The 19,064-nt window shown below is 42.2% G+C and overlaps 1 protein-coding gene across 5 annotated transcripts in view; it reads right to left on the reverse strand.

Moving 5' to 3' along the window:
- Nucleotides 1-19,064, reverse strand: part of GLI3 (GLI family zinc finger 3) — a 240,194-nt gene that overhangs the window by 9,724 nt on the left and 211,406 nt on the right. For all 5 annotated transcript variants that reach the window (XM_081834713.1, XM_081834716.1, XM_081834715.1 and 2 more), the window contains 3 exons: nucleotides 7,469-7,618; nucleotides 5,593-5,757; nucleotides 3,332-3,622 (listed from right to left, as the gene is read on the reverse strand). In XM_081834713.1, coding sequence (XP_081690839.1) covers nucleotides 3,332-3,622; nucleotides 5,593-5,757; nucleotides 7,469-7,618 — 606 coding nt within the window. The remainder of the gene's footprint in view (nucleotides 1-3,331; nucleotides 3,623-5,592; nucleotides 5,758-7,468; nucleotides 7,619-19,064) is intronic.

Here is a 19,064-nt window from a genome sequence, read left to right on the forward strand (position 1 = left end):
ACACCTTATAAGAGATACAGACACACATTGCGCAACACACCTGCACACAACACACTCATGTGTCGCAACACAGTTTGGAAAGCTCTGCCTTAAAATATTTACAAATAGTCAAAAAATAAATTCCAATCTAAGCTGTGATTTAGTTTGATTGTACCGTTTAAGCCACACAAAATGTGTGTTACTGGTTTTCGTTTTGTTTTCCTAATCAAATATTTCAATGCAAATAACTATGGCTGTTGGGGAAATGTGTTTATATTTTTATTTTTAGGCTACTCTGAAATTCTTTTAAAATGTATATAGTATATAAAATTAATACATCATGCCTTAAAAGTTTTGCTTGTTATGCAAGTCAAATAAACATGGTTCGGCTGTTATACAGACTTACCTGGGAGTAAACTCTACTGAACTCAGTAGGACTTCTAGGACTTTATAGATTCCAATAGACTTTGGGCACTGGAAAACTTCCCAGAAAACAATGTGATTTAAAATTTTCTGGAAAATCCACATCACTGGGCCATATGCTTGCAAGTCTATCTTTGTAGCCTCGCGGCTAATTGCTGTTATTATTTTAATGAAAGGTGAATTTTGTGCCACATTGGACACAATTTCTGTGCTCCAGCAGAGTTGCAGTGTACACAGAACCCTGATTAAGGCATGCGAAATCATTTTGCTCTCAAGAACAGCCTCCTATATCAGCTTTTGATCTCCATGGGAAAAAATCTCAGTGATTTTAACAAAAAGACCTCCCATTAAGTGAGCAATGAGCATGCAAGTGTTTTCAGGATCACCGGCAACACAAAATTATCTAGGTTTTGTGACGTTATTAGTAATGTGTTGTGGACATTTAGCTGAAAACCCCAGTAGCAATGTTTAAATTAATTAATTCACCAGGGAAGCATCACTGGGGCAGTTACTGTTTCATGCTAGCTGAACAAAGACATTTGAGAGTCAGAAGCCTGTTCTTGTAGCTGACTAATTGCTCACAGCAGACACATTCACTCACAAAACAGAGAGTGGTCACGGATGTGTATGTGAACATATACACGTCTATTTAAAATTGCCATAATTCCAGTTGCACTACATGCCATTTGTTATGAAATGCCATGGATGCGTTTGATGGAATGTTCCTGGGCAGCAAGCAAATGGTTTTCAAAAGTAGCATTGAAGGAACTGAGAAGAAGTTAAAATCCCCTCACCTTATTACCCACTGTCCTTAGGAAGTTAGAACAAGTCATTTAAGAGCATTAGATAGAAGAAATACCAGATTAGTACAATTACAAAAGTCATACAACATGGTCAAGTCATAATTTATTCAACTATTTTAGCACCTAATTTTGATTAACATTTATTAAGCTCAATGTTATAAGTAAATTTTATTTTCTGCATGGTTCTTATAATCTTTTCTCTCCCTTTCCCCCCAAAGCCACTCAATTCAACCACATTGCTGAAATATTAACTAGACTAGGAAATACTTCTGACACACCTGAAACACAGAAGAAACTTAAAATTTAGTCACTTGGGTCCAATTTCTGATCTGGGTCCAGGATTTTAAATACAAACATGGAGCTCCCCAATAGAGACTTTCCATTCCCCGCCCCCCCCCGGCAAGGTGTTGATACCTTTGCACAGCCAGGTCTACTCTCCCCTTGAAAAATATGGGAGATTCTTACATGTAGGGTATCAGTGTGTGTATCTGAGTGCTCAACAGATTTCTAGACTGAGCAAATCAACATGGCACATTTTATAAAAAGCCATATTAGATATATTTTCCAATTTGGGAATCTCAAATTTGAAGTAATGATCTACTTACATTGAATTGGTAAACCTCTGACTCCACATGGAAAAATCATGATTGAAGACTCCTCCATCCCAAAAATTGTCTCCGCAGAGAAAATGAGATGTCAAGGAGAAGGCTTCTTTCACACAAACTTTCTGTGTGCAGGAATTTTTGTGTGGAGGTGCATTCAGTTATGAAAGCCCACCACACCTACAAACTGATGTGCTACACCCAGGTAAAGGTTTACCAACACTGTGAGAACTAGGTTGTACAGATTATTTTCATTTTGACCCACGAACTCAGTGTTTTGACTTGATGTTTAAGAATTTGAAATCAGAATTCATTGCAATTCATTCTACTTAAACATTAATAAACATTGTTGCAACATTTATCTGGTGATTAGCCCTTTCTCTATGAATTTGAAAGAACTAAATTTAAACCAGATTACCACAAAATACATGAATGTGGGGGAAGTTCTCCTGCACAATTACCGTATTTTTCACTCTATAGGATGCACCGGACCATAGGAGGGGGAAATTTTTTTTTTCTTGTTCTCCTCCTCTAAAGCAAGGTGCGTTCAAGGTGCATTCACCCGAGCTTGTGGGGCTGGCGGTGGGGGGAAGTGCTGCTTTCTCCCACCACCAGCCTCAAAGATCCCTGAAGCCTTTGGAGCGCAGCGCCCCGCTGCCCTGCAGAGGCTTTGCACGCAGCCGACCCCAAGCTAGAAGAGCGAGACGGAGCCCTCCATCTCGCTGTTCTGGCTTGGGAACAGCCTTGCTAGCCTCTGCAGGACAGCGGGGTGAAGGCACAGCGCTGCCCTGGAGAGGCTTTGCACGCAGCCGTCCCCAAGCTAGAAGAGTGAGATGGAGTGCTCCGCAGCGCTCCGTCTCCCTGTTCTGCCTTTGGGCTTAGCGGCGCAGCCTGCATTCGCCCCATAGGATGCACACACATTTCCCCTTAATTTCTGGAGGGGAAAAAGTGCGTCCTATAGAGCGAAAAATACGGTACCATCAAAATGAATGGTGATAACGCTCACGTCAATGGAACTTGCACAGGAGAGCTTCCTGCAGGATTGTGCCCTAAATAAAGCCTCGTTTATCGGAATGGCACAGTGCAAAGAACTGGATGTATCCAAACTTCAGCCAACAGGGGTGCAATTTATTCAGGGTTATAATGGCACTGAATATCATGATATACATCTGGTAAATCTTGACAACAAGTCATTTTTAATATCAATGGAGTAACACATGTGAGTTCTGTTATGCCAATTTAAGTGTGAATGAATTTTAAATTTCCTGTTTTTGTGGTGGTTAAATGGCATTTTGAGTCAAGATGCAAAGCATGTAAGTATTCAGCCTATCTAATCTACAAATAGCTTCACACTGTTTGATTTCCAAACGTTACATTATATTAGAGCTGCCAGATATAATTTATTTCCATTTGTCACAGGTTATTGTAAAGAAAAGCAACCAAAAGCAGTATTTCATAACCAACGAACCCCCGGCAACCTCAAATGGAAAGGGTGATGGGGAGAAAGCACAAGATGTTGCATACCATGGGCTTCTCGGACTTGACCGCTTTCACTTGGAGGCATTCTTCACGCTTTGAGGTAGTGTTGCTGAGGTCTTTTTGCTCACCAATCGCGCCCTGAGTCTGGTGGCCTGGGGATCTTGTTTGAGAATGGCTGCCTTGGTCTCTCGGGGGTGGGTGCCTTGGGTGGATGTCTCCACGCTGCTTCTTGGTGACATGTGCCTCAGGACCATGCACCGTTTTCACATGCTTCCGGAGAGAACTGGGGTCTGTGTAGCGCTTTGTGCACCCTGGTATTTTGCAGACATAGGGTTTCTGCAAGTGGAAAGAAATGTCAGTATTGGTTATGAGTTCTTCCATGGAGCATTTAACAATGCTATACAGCATACTACTGCTACATTCAGAGGCCACAGGCTGTGGATGTTATCTTTCAGCCAATGGCTGATGGGTTCTGAAGTGCCTTGTACTTGTGGACACATCTGCAAGTTTAGACTCATAAGAGTGAAGCAGAATTAACAGAGGTTAAATCCAAGCTCTCTAATCTTGGTACTATGGTCCCTCAGTGTGCTTTCCTATGAAATCAGTTCCTGACGGCCTTGTTGCCATTGGTCCTTGGGCCACTTGCATGGAAATTCATCTGGGACACTGCCAATTCTGTAGTTCTTTTGGCAGGAGAGTACCAAAGCAATATGTGCCTACTGTGTATGACGCTGAGCTCCTTTCAAAGTACAATGTACATGCTTTGAATATGTGGAAGGGCTTTGGGGAAACAACATAAATCCTTGAATCACTTCTGCACAGTTCTCATTCTCCACTCTGATTTCTTTATCTTGATATTCACTAGACTCTTAAGAGAATACTGAACACCAAAGGGATTCCATTCTCACGTAACACTGTCAGGGACTAACCAGCAGGTGTCACTAGTAAACAACGCTGCAAGTCTTTGGGATTCTTCTTGTATGACATTTTTCCTTCGTTAATTCAATATATCTTATGATACATGCAGAGGAAAATAACAAGTATATCATGTGATGTGGGTCCATGTTTATTCTCCTATGGGGAATTAAATACCTCTAACCTTGAATTGTTTTCAGTACAGAAAACATTGCACACCTCAACTAAGTTCAAAAGAATTATGAAAGTAGTTCTGTGAGCCTAAGCGGAACTTTAGAGGAACAGCCCCCCATTAATTTCATTGAATCTGACAGCCGTTTCAAAAGCAGCTTGTGATGTGGCATGGGATCAGCTTTGGGAAGATAAAAAGTAAACTTTTCCACTGGCCTGGAGCAGGGCCTGCCTGCCCATGAGGCCGACTGAGGTAGCAAGTCTCAAGTGGCCGAATCCAAAGTGTGGGCGCCCCCCCCCCTAGAGAAGTGGGAGCAGCTTCCAATGAGATCTCCTGGACCTCTTGCAAAACCTTGCCGGAAGCTGCAGCCACAAAATCAATCCTCAGGCCGCAAAATGGAACGGGCTGCCCGTGGACTAGAGCAAGTCCTTAAGTTGGTCCCCGTCCATATTTCAATTTGTTTATTTACTTAGGATTACTCATATGACCCAGTGCTTTGTTCTATTGTACTGGCACACGGAAGTGGCCAAATGCACTGCAGAAATATTGTAAGATTTATAAACAGAGGGTTGTATCCAATGGTGGATTTGCAAGTCAGGACACCCAATTTTCCACCACTGTCCTTCATGTTTACTGCTCCCATCCAGCTCCTGTAATGAAGGTAGTACAGCAATACGAAGAAGCAAGGGCTGGCCTTTGAAGTAAGCCGTGCTTTTCGTCTGTTGTGGGGCTTTGCTTTTTGTATTTTTGGCATCAGTTTTGAAGTGACAAAGGTGTAGACAAGAGGGCAAGCAAGCCACGGCACAAAGGAAGTTTGTGCCACCCTTCACAAAACTTTTCTTATAGAATAAGAGGTCGCCTGGATCAGCTGCGATGCACAGGCTGTTTCTCTGGGTACAGCAGAACACAAGCCATTGTTTGTGGCACATCAACTGAAGCGTATCCATTAGACATAGTGGTGATCTTAATAACAAGTACTTGAAATACGCTGAATAGAAATCAAGGAACTTTCTTTCAAGCAACCTTTGCTTTTTAAATATGCCTTTTAAAAACATACTGTTAAAATGATTTATGACCTTCAAAATGTATGCAATGTACTAGTTTTGCATCTTCAAAGTTGTGGGGTGTTTCTTCTTGGTATATATTCTACAATAAATTCTTTTGGCAGGATTATGTCTGTGCATGGTTGGGGGATTTTACAGCCCATGTGCTTCCTTACCTCATTGGAATGAGTTCTGTTTTGGTGCTTGGCACGATCAGACGCATTTGAGAATGCTTTGTTGCAGCCCTCATGCTCACAGACATATGGTTTCTCTCCAGTGTGAGATCTCAAGTGAGTTTTCAAGTTTTCTAGCCTGGAGTAGGCCTTTGTACAACCTTCAAACTGCAGACAACATGCAAATATGGATTATTCTGAGCGCTTGGTGTTACAGAAAGTAGAGACTGCGAGGGTGGGGGATAAGCCAATGAAATAACACCACATCAAAGGGAGAGCAGCTTTCCAGGATCTAGCCATAATAGCAATGTGTTCAAGATTTCTTTCTTTTGTTTTGTTGAGCCCATCATAATCCCTGGTTAAAAGTATGTAAGATAAAAGCCTAGCTTGCATCAATATAAAGGGAAGGGTTGTTTAGACACTGTAATGCAATTCTGAGTCTGCCTTCATTTGCATGTTTACCTGGGAGTAAGCCCCATTTAATAAAATGAGACTTACTTCTGACTAACATGGACTGATTCAGGCTGAAAGTCCTTAATTTTCATTTTTTGATTGTTTGGTTATAGTTCAGCACTCAGTATCTAAATGGAAAAAGTGATCAGAAGAGTCTGAACAACCAAAAGGAAGTTTCCTAGGCAGTGAATTCTTACGTAATTCACTGTCACAAGGCTTGGTGATGGTAAAGCTAAACTGGCTTTGCTGAAGTATGTGGATTAATTCATGGAAGACAGCCCCATTTATTTATTAGAAATATTAATAGTCTGCTAAATATCCCAATAGAAGGGACGCAGGTGGCGCTGTGGGTAAAACCTCAGTGCCTAGGACTTGCCGATCGCATGGTTGGCGGTTCGAGCTCCCGTCTTTCGGTCCCAGCTCCTGCCCACCTAGCAGTTCAAAAGCACCCCCGGGTGCAAGCAGATAAATAGGTACTGCTTTATAGCGGGAAGGTAAACGGCGTTTCCGAGTGCTGCGCTGGTGCTGGCTCGCCAGAGCAGCTTCGTCACGCTGGCCACGTGACCCGAAAGTGTCTGCAGATAGCGCTGGCTCCCGGCCTCTTAAGTGAGATGAGTGCACAACCCTAGAGTCGGACACGACTGGCCCGTACGGGCAGGGGTACCTTTACCTTTACCTTTATAAATATCCCAATAAAACCATAAAAAATATACCACAATAAAAACTAAATGTAAAAACTAAAATGTAAAGACAGATAGAACTGTTGTTAAAAAAAAACCTCATCTAAAAAAAAAAACTTTACTAAGGCTATCAGTCGCAATAGCTGGTTCTGTATCTAAAGCCTTTGGACACCAGTTGACAAACCATGTCTTCAGCTGGTTTTATGAAATGTAATCAAAAGGACAGAATTCTGACAGTCTTTAATAGAGAAGATGCTGTTTTTCTCCATCAACCAGTACTGTGGAGTGCATTTTAAATATAAGTAGCATGTTGATTTTAAAGTCATTTACAATATTCCCTTTCAACTAAATCTCAAATGCCATTTTGTTGCACACATGTTCAGAGAGATCTTCTAAGCTCCCTTTGCCGCCTGCTCAGCCATGCTGAATAATTCAATGTCATTGAACATCTGGCTGTGCCACTGCCCACCTTTCTGGCACATGGATGGGCGACTTGTCAGGATGATGCCTACTAAGCAGGGATGATGAAAATTGTAGTCCAATGACAACCGGTTAGCCACTCCACTTTAAGATCACATAAGATTAAGTTAAATATCACTGGTTCCAGAACTGATTTCACTGCTGTGCATAGTGCCACATTTTAGGCAGTAGTGTTTCATAAGGCAGCAAAACCTGCCAATCACGTTTGTGCAAAAGGGAAATGGAAACAAGCCAGTGGGGCCAGTGATTTGGGGCTGTTGACTCACAGTGCATTTGTGTGGCTTTTCTCCCGTGTGCCTCCTCATATGTACCACCAGCATGTACTGAGCCTTGAATGGCTTCTGCTCTCGAGAACAATCCAGCCATCGACATACAAACTCCTTCTTCTCCCCATGTATGTGATCGTTGTTGATATGCTGTATGGATACAAAGAACATTAACGTCACTTTCTGTCAGTTCTTCATATATGCTTAGAAACATCAGGTCAAGTAAGTCTAATTGACCTGGAAGCAGAACAACACAATGATACTTTTGTGTACAGAATGGCCTTCATATTAACAAATAAGTTACACCTACTTCTGTAAGCCCATCAGTCTCAATGAAAGCCAACTGGTTTTGAGTAAGCAGAAGAGTACCAGGAAATCCATTGCTTTGGATAATTTCTAAGTGAATGTCTTTTTTTTACAAAGTTTCTCTGAGAGCTGCCTCTTTCTTCTTCTGAATATTCTAAGTTGATGAGAGATAAGTGTGTAAAAGTGACACAAGGTTGGGAACTGCCATATGTAGCAGCTATTTGGCTATTATTTAATGTTCTAACCTAATTTAATTTATTTTTCCTGCTAGTTGCTGATGTACTTTATACCACATCACCTGCTATGGCATAAGTCCTCTGTTCCAATTAAGTAATTCACATAAAATTTAACCTGAATAAATTGCATTCAACATGAGCTGGCTGGCAGGATCAGACCCATATTGTTTTTGAAGTAACTGATATGTTTCAAAGGGTTCCAGATAAAAAATGGAATTTATCAACCCACTGTATTTTAAATAAAGCTGACATTCATACTGCTACATTTCCCATGACATGATTGCAATGATTACACAATAGCCTGACTGTGTGAAAACAAACCACTATCATCAATAGTCTTCGTATCATGTGAATGCTGCATTTGGAAAACAAACATTGGAGAAACCTGGTAGAATATGTGCTTAAATTGCCCCTAAATTTTATATATATATATATATATATATATATATATATATATATATATATGAATGAAATAAACTATGAAGATCAAACATTCAAAAGGATAACAATATGAGAGTGCAGTAACAAAAATAATAGAAATAGTTTTCTTCTCAAGGTGGCCAAAATGGCAACCTCAGTATGTTCTAAACAGCCTAGGGCCAGCATAAATCAGGGAGCACCTTCTTCTGTATAGCTTCCATGGCTCCTTAGATGTTGGCAAAAACACCCTGAGAGGGAGCAGGGCTGCAGCTTCTCTCTAGCGGAATCATTATGGAAGGCCCTCCCTAGATGGAGTGGGTCAGGTCCCAGGTCATTATTTTTTAATTGCCTCCACTCCCCCCCAAAAAAGCTTTTCCTCTGGGCAGATCTGTGCTGATTTAAATGGTTGCATGGCTTCCTAACTGCATGGATTTTAAAAACCACACTGTGATGTGTGCTTTATAGATTATTTGGAGTTAGGAGTACGGAGTTGTTTTCTTTTGTTTCATAAACTGCTGTGGGTGTTGTATGAATGGCAGAGAATGTGGCATAAATATTGACATAAATAAACAGTCACATAAACAAACAAGAACACAATCACCACTTAGCCACTAGGTGGCTGCCTAGTTCAGGTTTGATATCAGACCCAAAAAGTTGGGAGGGAACAGTTAGTTCACTTAATATCTTCTCCCTAAGTAGCTCATGGAAAGTCAGTAGTTCATATTTGGCCACAGAAATATAGCCAACCAAACAGGCGATCTTCACAATCATATGGAATCCCTGTGGCAAACAGATGTAAGCTCCTTATAAGAGACAACTTTTTTATTACCATTTGTTCTGTGTGTGTGTGTGTGTGTTTTAAGTTACAATGGCACACACGGCATATGAACTGAACAGATGTGCTGGACTGAGTACAGCATGTAATCTTTAAGAGTTTCTACTTCAAGTGCATATCTCTGTAGTCCATTTATATTACATGGCCTGCACCGAGAGTGTACAGATGGCAATATTTTGAAAGTGAATCAGGGCAGTATGGAGAGGTTTATGTGCTTTCCCATTTCCTGAAAGAAAAAGAAGTGACCGCAAAAAAACTCAATTTATTAAATGAACAGCTCAGCACACCTGATTTGTGTGTGTGTGTGTGTGTAAATTACGAAAAAGAAAGAACAGCCCTGTCCTCATCAGAATACAGGAACAAAATAAGATAATAGAATCATAGCATTGTAGATTTGGAAGGGACCCTGAGGGTCATCTAGTCCAACCCCTCGCAATGCTGGAATCTCAACTAAAGCATCCTTTGCCGATGGCCATCCAACCTCTGCTTTAAAACCCCCAAGGAAGGAGAGTCCACAACAGAAGTCATCCTACAGGGCGACCAAAGCAGTTTTGTGCCAAAACCAGGCCTAAGCCCTGACGAAAATGGATCTGGAAAATCAGTTTCCTCCCAGAGAGGCTGGTTCTTTTCTGTGACCACCTGCTCAAGAACTTTGCCCAAGAAGAAGAGATTGGCAATCAGCCCGTAATAACTTAGATCCTCCAAATCCAGGGAGGGTTTCTTGAGGAAAGATTTTACCACTACCTCCTTCATGCAGGCAGCCAAACCCCCTCTCAAAACGATGTATTAATCACCTCCCTGGCACAGCTGGACAGGGGACATGTTGGGACAAGCCCCATGGCAGTCATGAAGTCCTGAGCCACCCAGAGCCAGTTGCCTCAGTGCGGATGTTAAAGTCCCCCCAAAACTAGCAGTCTGGGAGGTAGTGTGTGTTTAATTGTTTAGACGTTTATTGTTAAATAGTTTTGGGATGTTTCATGGAAGGGAAGTACAGTGGTGCCTCGCAAGACGAAATTAATTCGTTCCGCAAGTCTCTTCGTCTTGCGAGTTTTTCGTCTTGCGATGCACGGTTTTCCATAGGAATGCATTGAAAATCAATTAATGCGTTCCTATGGAAACCGCCTTCCCCCGACCTCTTCTGGCGGGCGGCATTTTAAAATCGCCCGGGACAGCGGAGGACTTCTCCGCTGTCCGGGCGATTTAAAAGCCCCTGGGAAGGCAAGCAGGGGGGACAAAGACTTTTGCCCCCCGCCTGCCTTCAGAAGAGGTCCAGGACAGGCTTCGCGGACCTCTCCGCAAGCAGCGGGAGCGCTCCTTGTGGAGAGTTGCCAGCGCGCCCAGGCTTCGCGGCCCCGCCGCCCGGCTTCGGGACATCGTTCCGATGCCAGGCGGCGGGGGGAGGCTTTCTCGCCCCGCCGCTCGGCATCGGGACGATGCCCGAAGCCGGGCGGCGGGGGGAGGCGTTCCTGCCCCGCCGCCCGGCATCGGGACGATGCCCCGAAGCCGGGCGGCGGGGGGAGGCTTTCCCGCCCCGAAGCCGGGCGGCGGGGGGAGGCGTTCCCGCCCCGCCGCTCGGCTTCGGGACATCGTTCCGATGCCGGGCGGCGGGGGGAGACTTTCCCGCCCCGCCGCTCGGCTTCGGGACATCGTTCCGATGCCGGGCGGCGGGGGGAGGTGTCCCCGCCCCGCCGCCAGGCTTCGGAGGAGGTCCGAGGACAGCGGGGAAGACGAGCTGCGCTTCCCCACTGTCCCGGAGATTTCCCTATGGGCTGTCGTCTTGCGAAGCAAGCCCATAGGGAAATTCGTCTTGCGAAGCGCCTCCAAAACGGAAAACCCTTTCGTCTAGCGGGTTTTCCGTCTTGCGAGGCGTTCGTCTTGCGGGGCACCACTGTAAATAAAACAGTCTTCATGAAATGATCAATATTCATCCTAAAGCTGCCTTTCTCAAAACTAGCTTGAGAACCAACTCCTCTAGAGGAAAACCAAATGTTCACAAGCTTCTGTTTTCACTGCAAAACCTGCCCTTTCTGGGAGTAGGAAAATGTAACTTGTTTAATTAATTAATTAATTTCATGAAATTTTATACACTGCTTGATTGTAAAACACCTTAAAGTGGTTTACAGAAAGATAAAACAATAAAACTGAGAAACCAGACTTTAAAACATAAAAAAGTTACAATACTAATTAAAATTCACTTCAACTTTCTAAAGCATCTAGGTGGGCTTGTCTAAATAGTTGTTCCCACCTCACTCATTTTCCCAGCACCCACAAAACAAGTCTTCGGTGCTCATCATGAATTAACTTAATCTTACTTCCTTTCACATCTTCTATTTCTGCAAGGCTGACACCAGCTTTCTCCTAAGTTTAGATCTCTTCCTTTCCTCCCTGATATCTGCCCTTCTTCTTTTAAAAAGCAAATATATATGAGTGCACAGCACTCACATAGAAAAGCAATTGTGTTAGCTGTTTATCTATTTTATTATGTGTACCATGCGTACGCTTTTTAGCCAAGATTGGCTGCACAATTTCAACACAATTAAAATCCAAGATAGAACATACAGTACAATGCTAGAGGTGTCTCTGTGCTGGAAGAAGAGTGGGACTATTTACACCTCACAATCCTAGCTTCAGTTTTTGTTTTTTCCTTTTGCATTTTGCGTTGCTCTTACCAGATCCTGCTTGGCTATCCCTTCTCTTTAATTAAAACCACTTGCTGAATCTTCAATTTAAAAACACACACCATATGGTCAGTATTCTGATGTCTGCAGTAAGATCTACTGCAGTTTTTTCAAAGCGATGAAAGAAGTTACACAGAGTTGCCACAAATAGTATACAGCGCTTCATTTAAATCCCATTTATGGGATTGTGATTTGAACAAATGCCAAAAAGGGATGAGCTAACTGGCTAAACTGTCCAGGCAGTCTAAAGGGAGCTTCAAGTATTAAACACACACATATTACATGAACACTCTCATATACGCAACCAAAGCCTTGACAACTGAAGCTGAGAATCTTTTCAACTTTGACATCACAAGCACTATTACCGATTCACCACATTAGCCATAAACTAAGGATAGCTACCAACCTTTCCCTTTTCTTGCGAGGAATCCTATTCAGAATAAGAGAATTTCCCTTTAAAAAAGGGAAACATTGACAGCTATGAGACTAAGCTCCACAGGATTGAATTCCTCCAAGGTTTGGCTTAGAGTCTTATCCCAACCAGATCTCTTGGTCAAGCTCTCCCCTCACTGTCCGTGTGCTGTACCTGAGAACAACTCTTGGTTACAGCCTGTGGTTACTGAGGTGAGCTTAACCTTGAGTCCTCGTTTGGACGACCAGCTAAGCCAAACCTTAGCTTACCTCAGCATAGTGCAGCAATAAAAAGAGCTCCTCTCCAGAGGCCTGCACCAGAAGATGCAATGTGCTCTAGTGAATACTAGAATGTTAAGTTCTCTGGCATCAGAAACCAAACACAGAACCAAACAGAAGATTATCAGGTAGCAGAAAGCCTTTGCATTGGCCAGGCCTGTATCAGTACGTACCACGATCTTTGCCCAACTAACACAGCAGTATTTTCTTCCTGCCACACACCTGCCTCTAGTTTAAGCTCTTTTTCTGTCTCGGTACAGGGGTGAGTTAGCTCAAATGGCAGAGTGCTGGATCAGCCATGTGAGAGGTAACAGGATCACTGTCTACATTCTCCAGCCATCCTCCCCCCTCTTCCTTTAGCAGGGGCCATAGTTCATGCTTTGTTCATGCAGAAGTTCCCAGATTCACTTCCTGGCACCTGCGGTTAAAAGCATCAGGAGATGGGACCCAGTAGACAATACTGGGTGAGATGGAGAAATAGGCTAACCTGGTATAAGGAAACAGCCTATGACTCCTCTGGTTCCAGCTCAATCCCTAGCACATATAAAGGTAAGGTAAAGGACGGTTAAGTCCAGTCACAGGTGACTATGGGGTTTCGGCGCTCATCATGCTTTCAGGCCTATAGGTGAGTGATCATGAATACAAACATATGCACAGTATACTAGATGCCTGTGACCTAGAATCATAGAATCATAGAGTTGGAAGAGACCACAAGGACCATCGAGTCCAACCCCCTGCCAAGCAGGAAACACCATCAGAGCACTCCTGACATATGGTTGTCAAGCCTCTGCTTAAAGACCTCCAAAGAAGGAGACTCCACCACACTCCTTGGCAGCAAATTCCACTGTCGAACAGCTCTTACTGTCAGGAAGTTCTTCCTAATGTTTAGGTGGAATCTTCTTTCTTGTAGTTTGGAACCATTGCTCCGTGTCCGCTTCTCTGGAGCCGCAGAAAACAACCTTTCTCCCTCCTCTATGTGACATCCTTTCCAACCCTTTGGGTAGATTCGTACATATTGGGCATTTGTATGCAACACTGTCCCAAGCATATAAACTCCTGGTGCCTGGTCCCAGTCCCCACCATACAAAACACATTACTGAAGGCCTAGGTGTCTAAACTGGGCCAAGGTCTACTATAATCATTTTGATGAACAAAAACCAGCAAGCGGCATCTAGGAACATTTTCCCCAACAACCACCTATACTTCATTTGGACAGCCATTACCTATATGCATGGACCTAAAGATATCCTAGATGCATTTACAGCTTTTGTTCTGCAACAACCTGCAGTGTGTTATCCTATATGATTCTATTCTCCTTGTGCTGTTGCTTATGCAACCAAAATGGCAACAGCTAAGCATAAGAGGGAGGTATCAATCGACTCAGGGTAACCATGAGGTTTTCAGAAGTATCAAAAGTATCTTAAAAAGGAAATCGCTAAGGGGTAACAATGAGGAGGGAACATGCTCAGAACCCACAGAATTCTGGCTGACTGTTGAGAGAACTGGAAACTGGATGGCAGGGGGGGAATGAAAAGGACTGTCCATTCACTTGCCCTCCAGCCAGCCAGCCCGCCCTGCCTCTTACTCCATTGGCAGCCAGCTCTCATCTGTTCAATCATTCTGTGCAACCTCCTGCTTGGGAATGGAGAACTTTGGTGGTGGTGGTTGGACCTTCAGACACACAAGCAGACAGCATTTTGTTGTGAGGCTCCTCATGCAGTCTGGTTCCCTTTCTGTTTCCCTTTCTACAATTTGAGAGCTACCTTTCTGGAAAGAGCATGTATAAAAGAATGAAGTTGCCACAAATAACATGCAATATTTCAAACAACATAAAACTTGCAACAGAATTCCCTTGAAAATGTTCCAAAGTCTGTGATCTACTTCCAGGTTCTTTTATTCCGATAATTACCTTTGGATTTTTCATGGTGTTTTTGACTCCCTTGGTCTCCGCTATGGGAGAGAATGGCTAGATTTTAGTCTGCAAAAACAAAGAGCCTTCTGAAATAAGAGTATTATGTAAAACAGAAGCTTTAGTACAGAGCATAATAAGGATTTAGAGAGTTTCAATTTATAATGTTTTTAACCTTATTATACCCATGAAATGTCACATTCCAGGGACTAGATGAGGATTTTTTCCCTCCTAACAAAATTTAATTTTGTGCCTTATGATTATTGGGGGGGGGGGAGGGTGTGTGGATTCTTTTGTATGTACTACACAGCTCATCATGTTTGTTGCCTCTTTGGGGCAAAAATAATCTAATGAAGCTGACTGACAATAGGTTCAAGAAAGTCTAAAGGACATACTTCTCAACACACCGTCAGGCTTATGGAATTTGCAGCCACTTTAAAAAAAAAACATTTTAAAGAGGATTCAACAAATTCACAGAGAATATGCCATTTGACATTTGTCAGACCCATGAAGGGTGCATAGCTCCAAATACAAGATGCAGGAGACTTTCCCTAACTTGTCATTTCCGGAAGCAGCACTGGGCTAGATGAAGCTTTGGTCTGGTCTAGTAAGGAAATTTTAGCCTGTTAAGCAAAACCAGTGCTGGGAACAAACTAGTTTGAACCAGTTCAAAAATCTCTGAACTGCACCAAGAACCAATGTCTTGGCTACAAGAAAGGAGATTCCAACTAAACATACGAAAAAAAATTCTGATGCTAAGAGCTGTGGAATGGACTCCCTTGTGGGCTTTCCTTCCTTGGAGATTTTTAAGCAGAAGTTAGATAGTTAGATAGCCATCTGTCATGGATGTTTTAGTTGAGATTCCTGCAATGCATAGGGTTGGACTGAATGATCCTCAGGGTCCCTTTCAACTCTACAATTCTATGATAATGTCCTCACACAAGCATACATTCAGAACACAAACTCAACTTACAATACTGAAAACTGTGGTGGCTCCGTGTTTGTGGAATGCTCTCCCCAAGGAGGCTCGCTTGGCACCCTCATTACATATCTTCCGGCGCCAGGAGGAAATGTTTCTCTTCAACCAGGCGTTGGGCAGATAAACATTTTATGGCCTTTTAAATGTGTGTGGGGGAGGGGGTTATTGGCTTGGTTTGCTTTTGTTTTATTTGTATTTTGTGCTTTCATTTTGTATTTTTATGTTGTGAACCACCCTGTGATCTTCGCATGAAGGGGGTATGCATGTTTAATAAACAATAACAGACTAATTGAAGGGTAGAGAACCTATGGGCCTCCAGAAGTTGCTACTTTACATCTCTCATCATCCATGACCACTGGGAATGGGATGGGGCCAAAGACTCTCCAACTCCCCTAACTCAGAAGTGGGCAAATCCCTGTATGCCCATCCAGTAATAATCTATTACTACAATGTCCACACTGCATAAACATGGAGTTGTGTGTGGCGGAAACAATGACATAATGATTTAAGCCGTTCTCGGGTTGCTAGGAGGCATCAGTCTTTACAAATCCATAAGGTGCCATAATATCTTAAGCTCCTTCAAATACTCAGGGATAAGCAGGGCCTATTTATTAGCACATCGTGAAAAGCAAGCACTATGGCATATCCATGTTTATGCATGCTTGGTCTGGCACTCTTCCTCATTTTCTGTGTATTAATTTTAACTACAGTACTTCCATAAACAGACTGGGCAGTTGATTTCACAGTCTGAGATACAAAAACAGTATTATTCATCCCAGAAGCTGGTAAGTAGTTGATAAACCTTTGGATAACCACAGATGGCTGATCTAAATGATCAAATAAATCGGGTAATAATCGGGTAATAATGATCAAATAAATCGGGTAATAACATTCCTGGGAATGTTACACTTCAATATGTACGGTACAGGTACCTCTCAACTTCTGCAACTTCTGCAAGTTTAACTTGTGTGCATTCAGCTTTACCCACTTGGCAAAAAAAAATGTCTATTTTTTAAAGAGGGGGTTGAAATGGGGGAGGGTGTCTGGTGGGGGGAGATTTTGGGAATCCTGCCTGCCATGTGTTTTCACTATATGCAATTTTGAATTTATGTGCTAACTCCAAAATGTAACCCCAGCATAAATTGAGTCGCCTGTACTTCAACTGCATGTCTGAATATCCCCCCCCAATGTAAAAATATTCCTGACTGCAGGAGGTTCCTTTTCCATGAAAAGGGTTCTGCTCCACTATTTCCCCTGACATGTGTGTCTTCTATGTGCAGAAACTTTTTGACTTAGAGAAAAAAATCAAATATGAAATAATCCATTTATATCCTAAAACAGTACAGCCCCCAAAGAGAGAGACAATATGGTATTTCTGCGTTTGGGACTTAGACTTACTCTGATGGAAGCTATCAGCAAATTATGATATTTTGTAAATGTTAATGTCATGAATTCTTCCACAAAGGGCACTTCCGGTGGAGCGCGACTCTTCCACAAGCGGGGATTCTACTGTGAGGTGAGTCCTGTGCTATTTTGGATAAAAAGGGGTGCTACAGGGCTCAGTAGCCCCCAAATTTAACCTCTGGGGGGATATCTAGAGGAACAGGTTCCCAGCGAAGCCAGGAACAACCCACACGGCCGTCAGGTAACCCCAAAAGGGGCAAAGAGAATGGCGGAGTGGGCAGCGGGCTAAGGGAAGCCATTTTCTATATCCAAATAGCAAAGCCCCGAGCTTGCAAGAGGAGCGCTTCATTCTCAAAATAGAAGAAATCTGAACCAAATTGGATTATAAATTTGAAGGAAACTGACTAAGGAAGGATTCGGAGTATAAATATAAAAGTGAGGAGTTCGGCTGTCATCTGGAATCAACACAGACGCAGCACAGCGCGCAGAGCTGGAAACAGAAAGTAAGTTGCCGCTAGCGGTTATTGTTTCCCTTCTCCCCCTGAACTCTTAAAAAGTAACTCTTTAAGAAGTTACAAGCCCTAAGGATTTTTAAAGCCAAAAGGGGGAGCAGAAAGTGAAGATTATAGTTTTTTTTTAAGCCCTCGATGTTACGGAAGGGAAAGCAGAGGGTGGTTGCGGTTTGCTACTTTCACTTTTAAAAGAACAAAGAACAAAGAGCTCTGAAACGGAAAGGGAGCTTCCGACTCCATTGTTAAGACTCGTTTGGGTCCGTAGCCTTGCAGCATTGCAGAGAGAAAGAATATAAGACTCTTTAATCTTTGTTTTGGAGCTTAATTATTAAAGAAGAACTTAGTTCTCCTGTCACTTAAGACATATAAGTATTGGAACTTCTCTTTTTTTCCTTCTCTCTCTTTTTTTTTAACGAATTGGAACTTTTAAAGTGGTAAATTACATACAACCCTAGTGGTGGGAATTAGACATTACATTTTGTTTTTCAAGTTTTCCTTTCTTTTTTTGGGGGGGGGAGAGACATAACATCTGAAAGTGACAAGTGCCTCTTCAGTTATAGAAATCAGTATTTTTTTTTTTTTCTGCATTCACGAACTTTCCCTCCGGATAGTGGACACCTAGATAAATTTTGGAAAGGGTTGACAATTGGATATAATTTTGGACTAAGATATTTTTCTCTCTTTTGGACTAAGATATTTTTCTTTCTTTTGGAACTCCTTTTTCCTTGGGCGGATTTAATTTGACTTTTAGCTACTCTTCCTTGAAGACAGTTGTGGATTAATTTGCAAAAACCTATTTGGAGATAGCCTAATTGGTGGCAAGAAGATTAATATCATCTTACATTATTCTGCTTGGTCTATACCCAAACTAATCATCTGGTGGAATAGCCTAATTGGTGGCAAGAAGATTGTTTCTGTTTTATTTAGGTTACTAATTTGACTATATTTTATACTAAGTTGGTTAAATATAAAATCTGAAAAATGTCACACCAGCAAAAGAAGGGAGCAGATGGGGGGGGACACCTGCAGAGAGGAAAGGGTCTAAACAAGAAGCAGAATTTAAAGCAGAAATTTTGAGGATGTTTGCTGAAATAAAACAGAGTGAAAAGAATTTAGAATCAAAATTAGACTCAGTGGACAATAAAATTGGGAAAATGGATAAAAAAAATTGATGAGACAGTTAATGAACTGAAAGGGCAAATAAAAGAGGTATCTAAGAGAACTCACTCACTGGAGGAGGGCTTTAAGAGGACAAAACAAGAAATGAAGGAAGTGAAGCGAGAGGAAGAGAGGATCAGAGTGGAGATGATGGAACTAAACAAATCTCAAGAAGAAATTAAAGATTTTATTGCTATGAATGAACTGAGACAGAGGGAAATTAATCTGAGGCTGAGAGCCGTCCCGGAAATACAAAATGAAAATATCAAAGAAAGATTGATAACAGAATTAGCCCAATGGATGGAGTTACCATTAGAAGAGGTAGCTAAAACAGTACAAAATGCATTTAGAATGAGAATAAGAACATCCAAAACAAGAAAACATCCAGGAGACTGCTTAATTACTTTTAAGGACAGAGAAATGAGAAACCTGATATTACAGAAGAATAGTGAGAAAAGATTATATATAG

The sequence above is a fragment of the Podarcis erhardii genome, assembly GCF_964252035.2.
Source record: "Podarcis erhardii genome assembly, chromosome: 12".
NCBI classification, from domain to species: domain Eukaryota; kingdom Metazoa; phylum Chordata; class Lepidosauria; order Squamata; family Lacertidae; genus Podarcis; species Podarcis erhardii.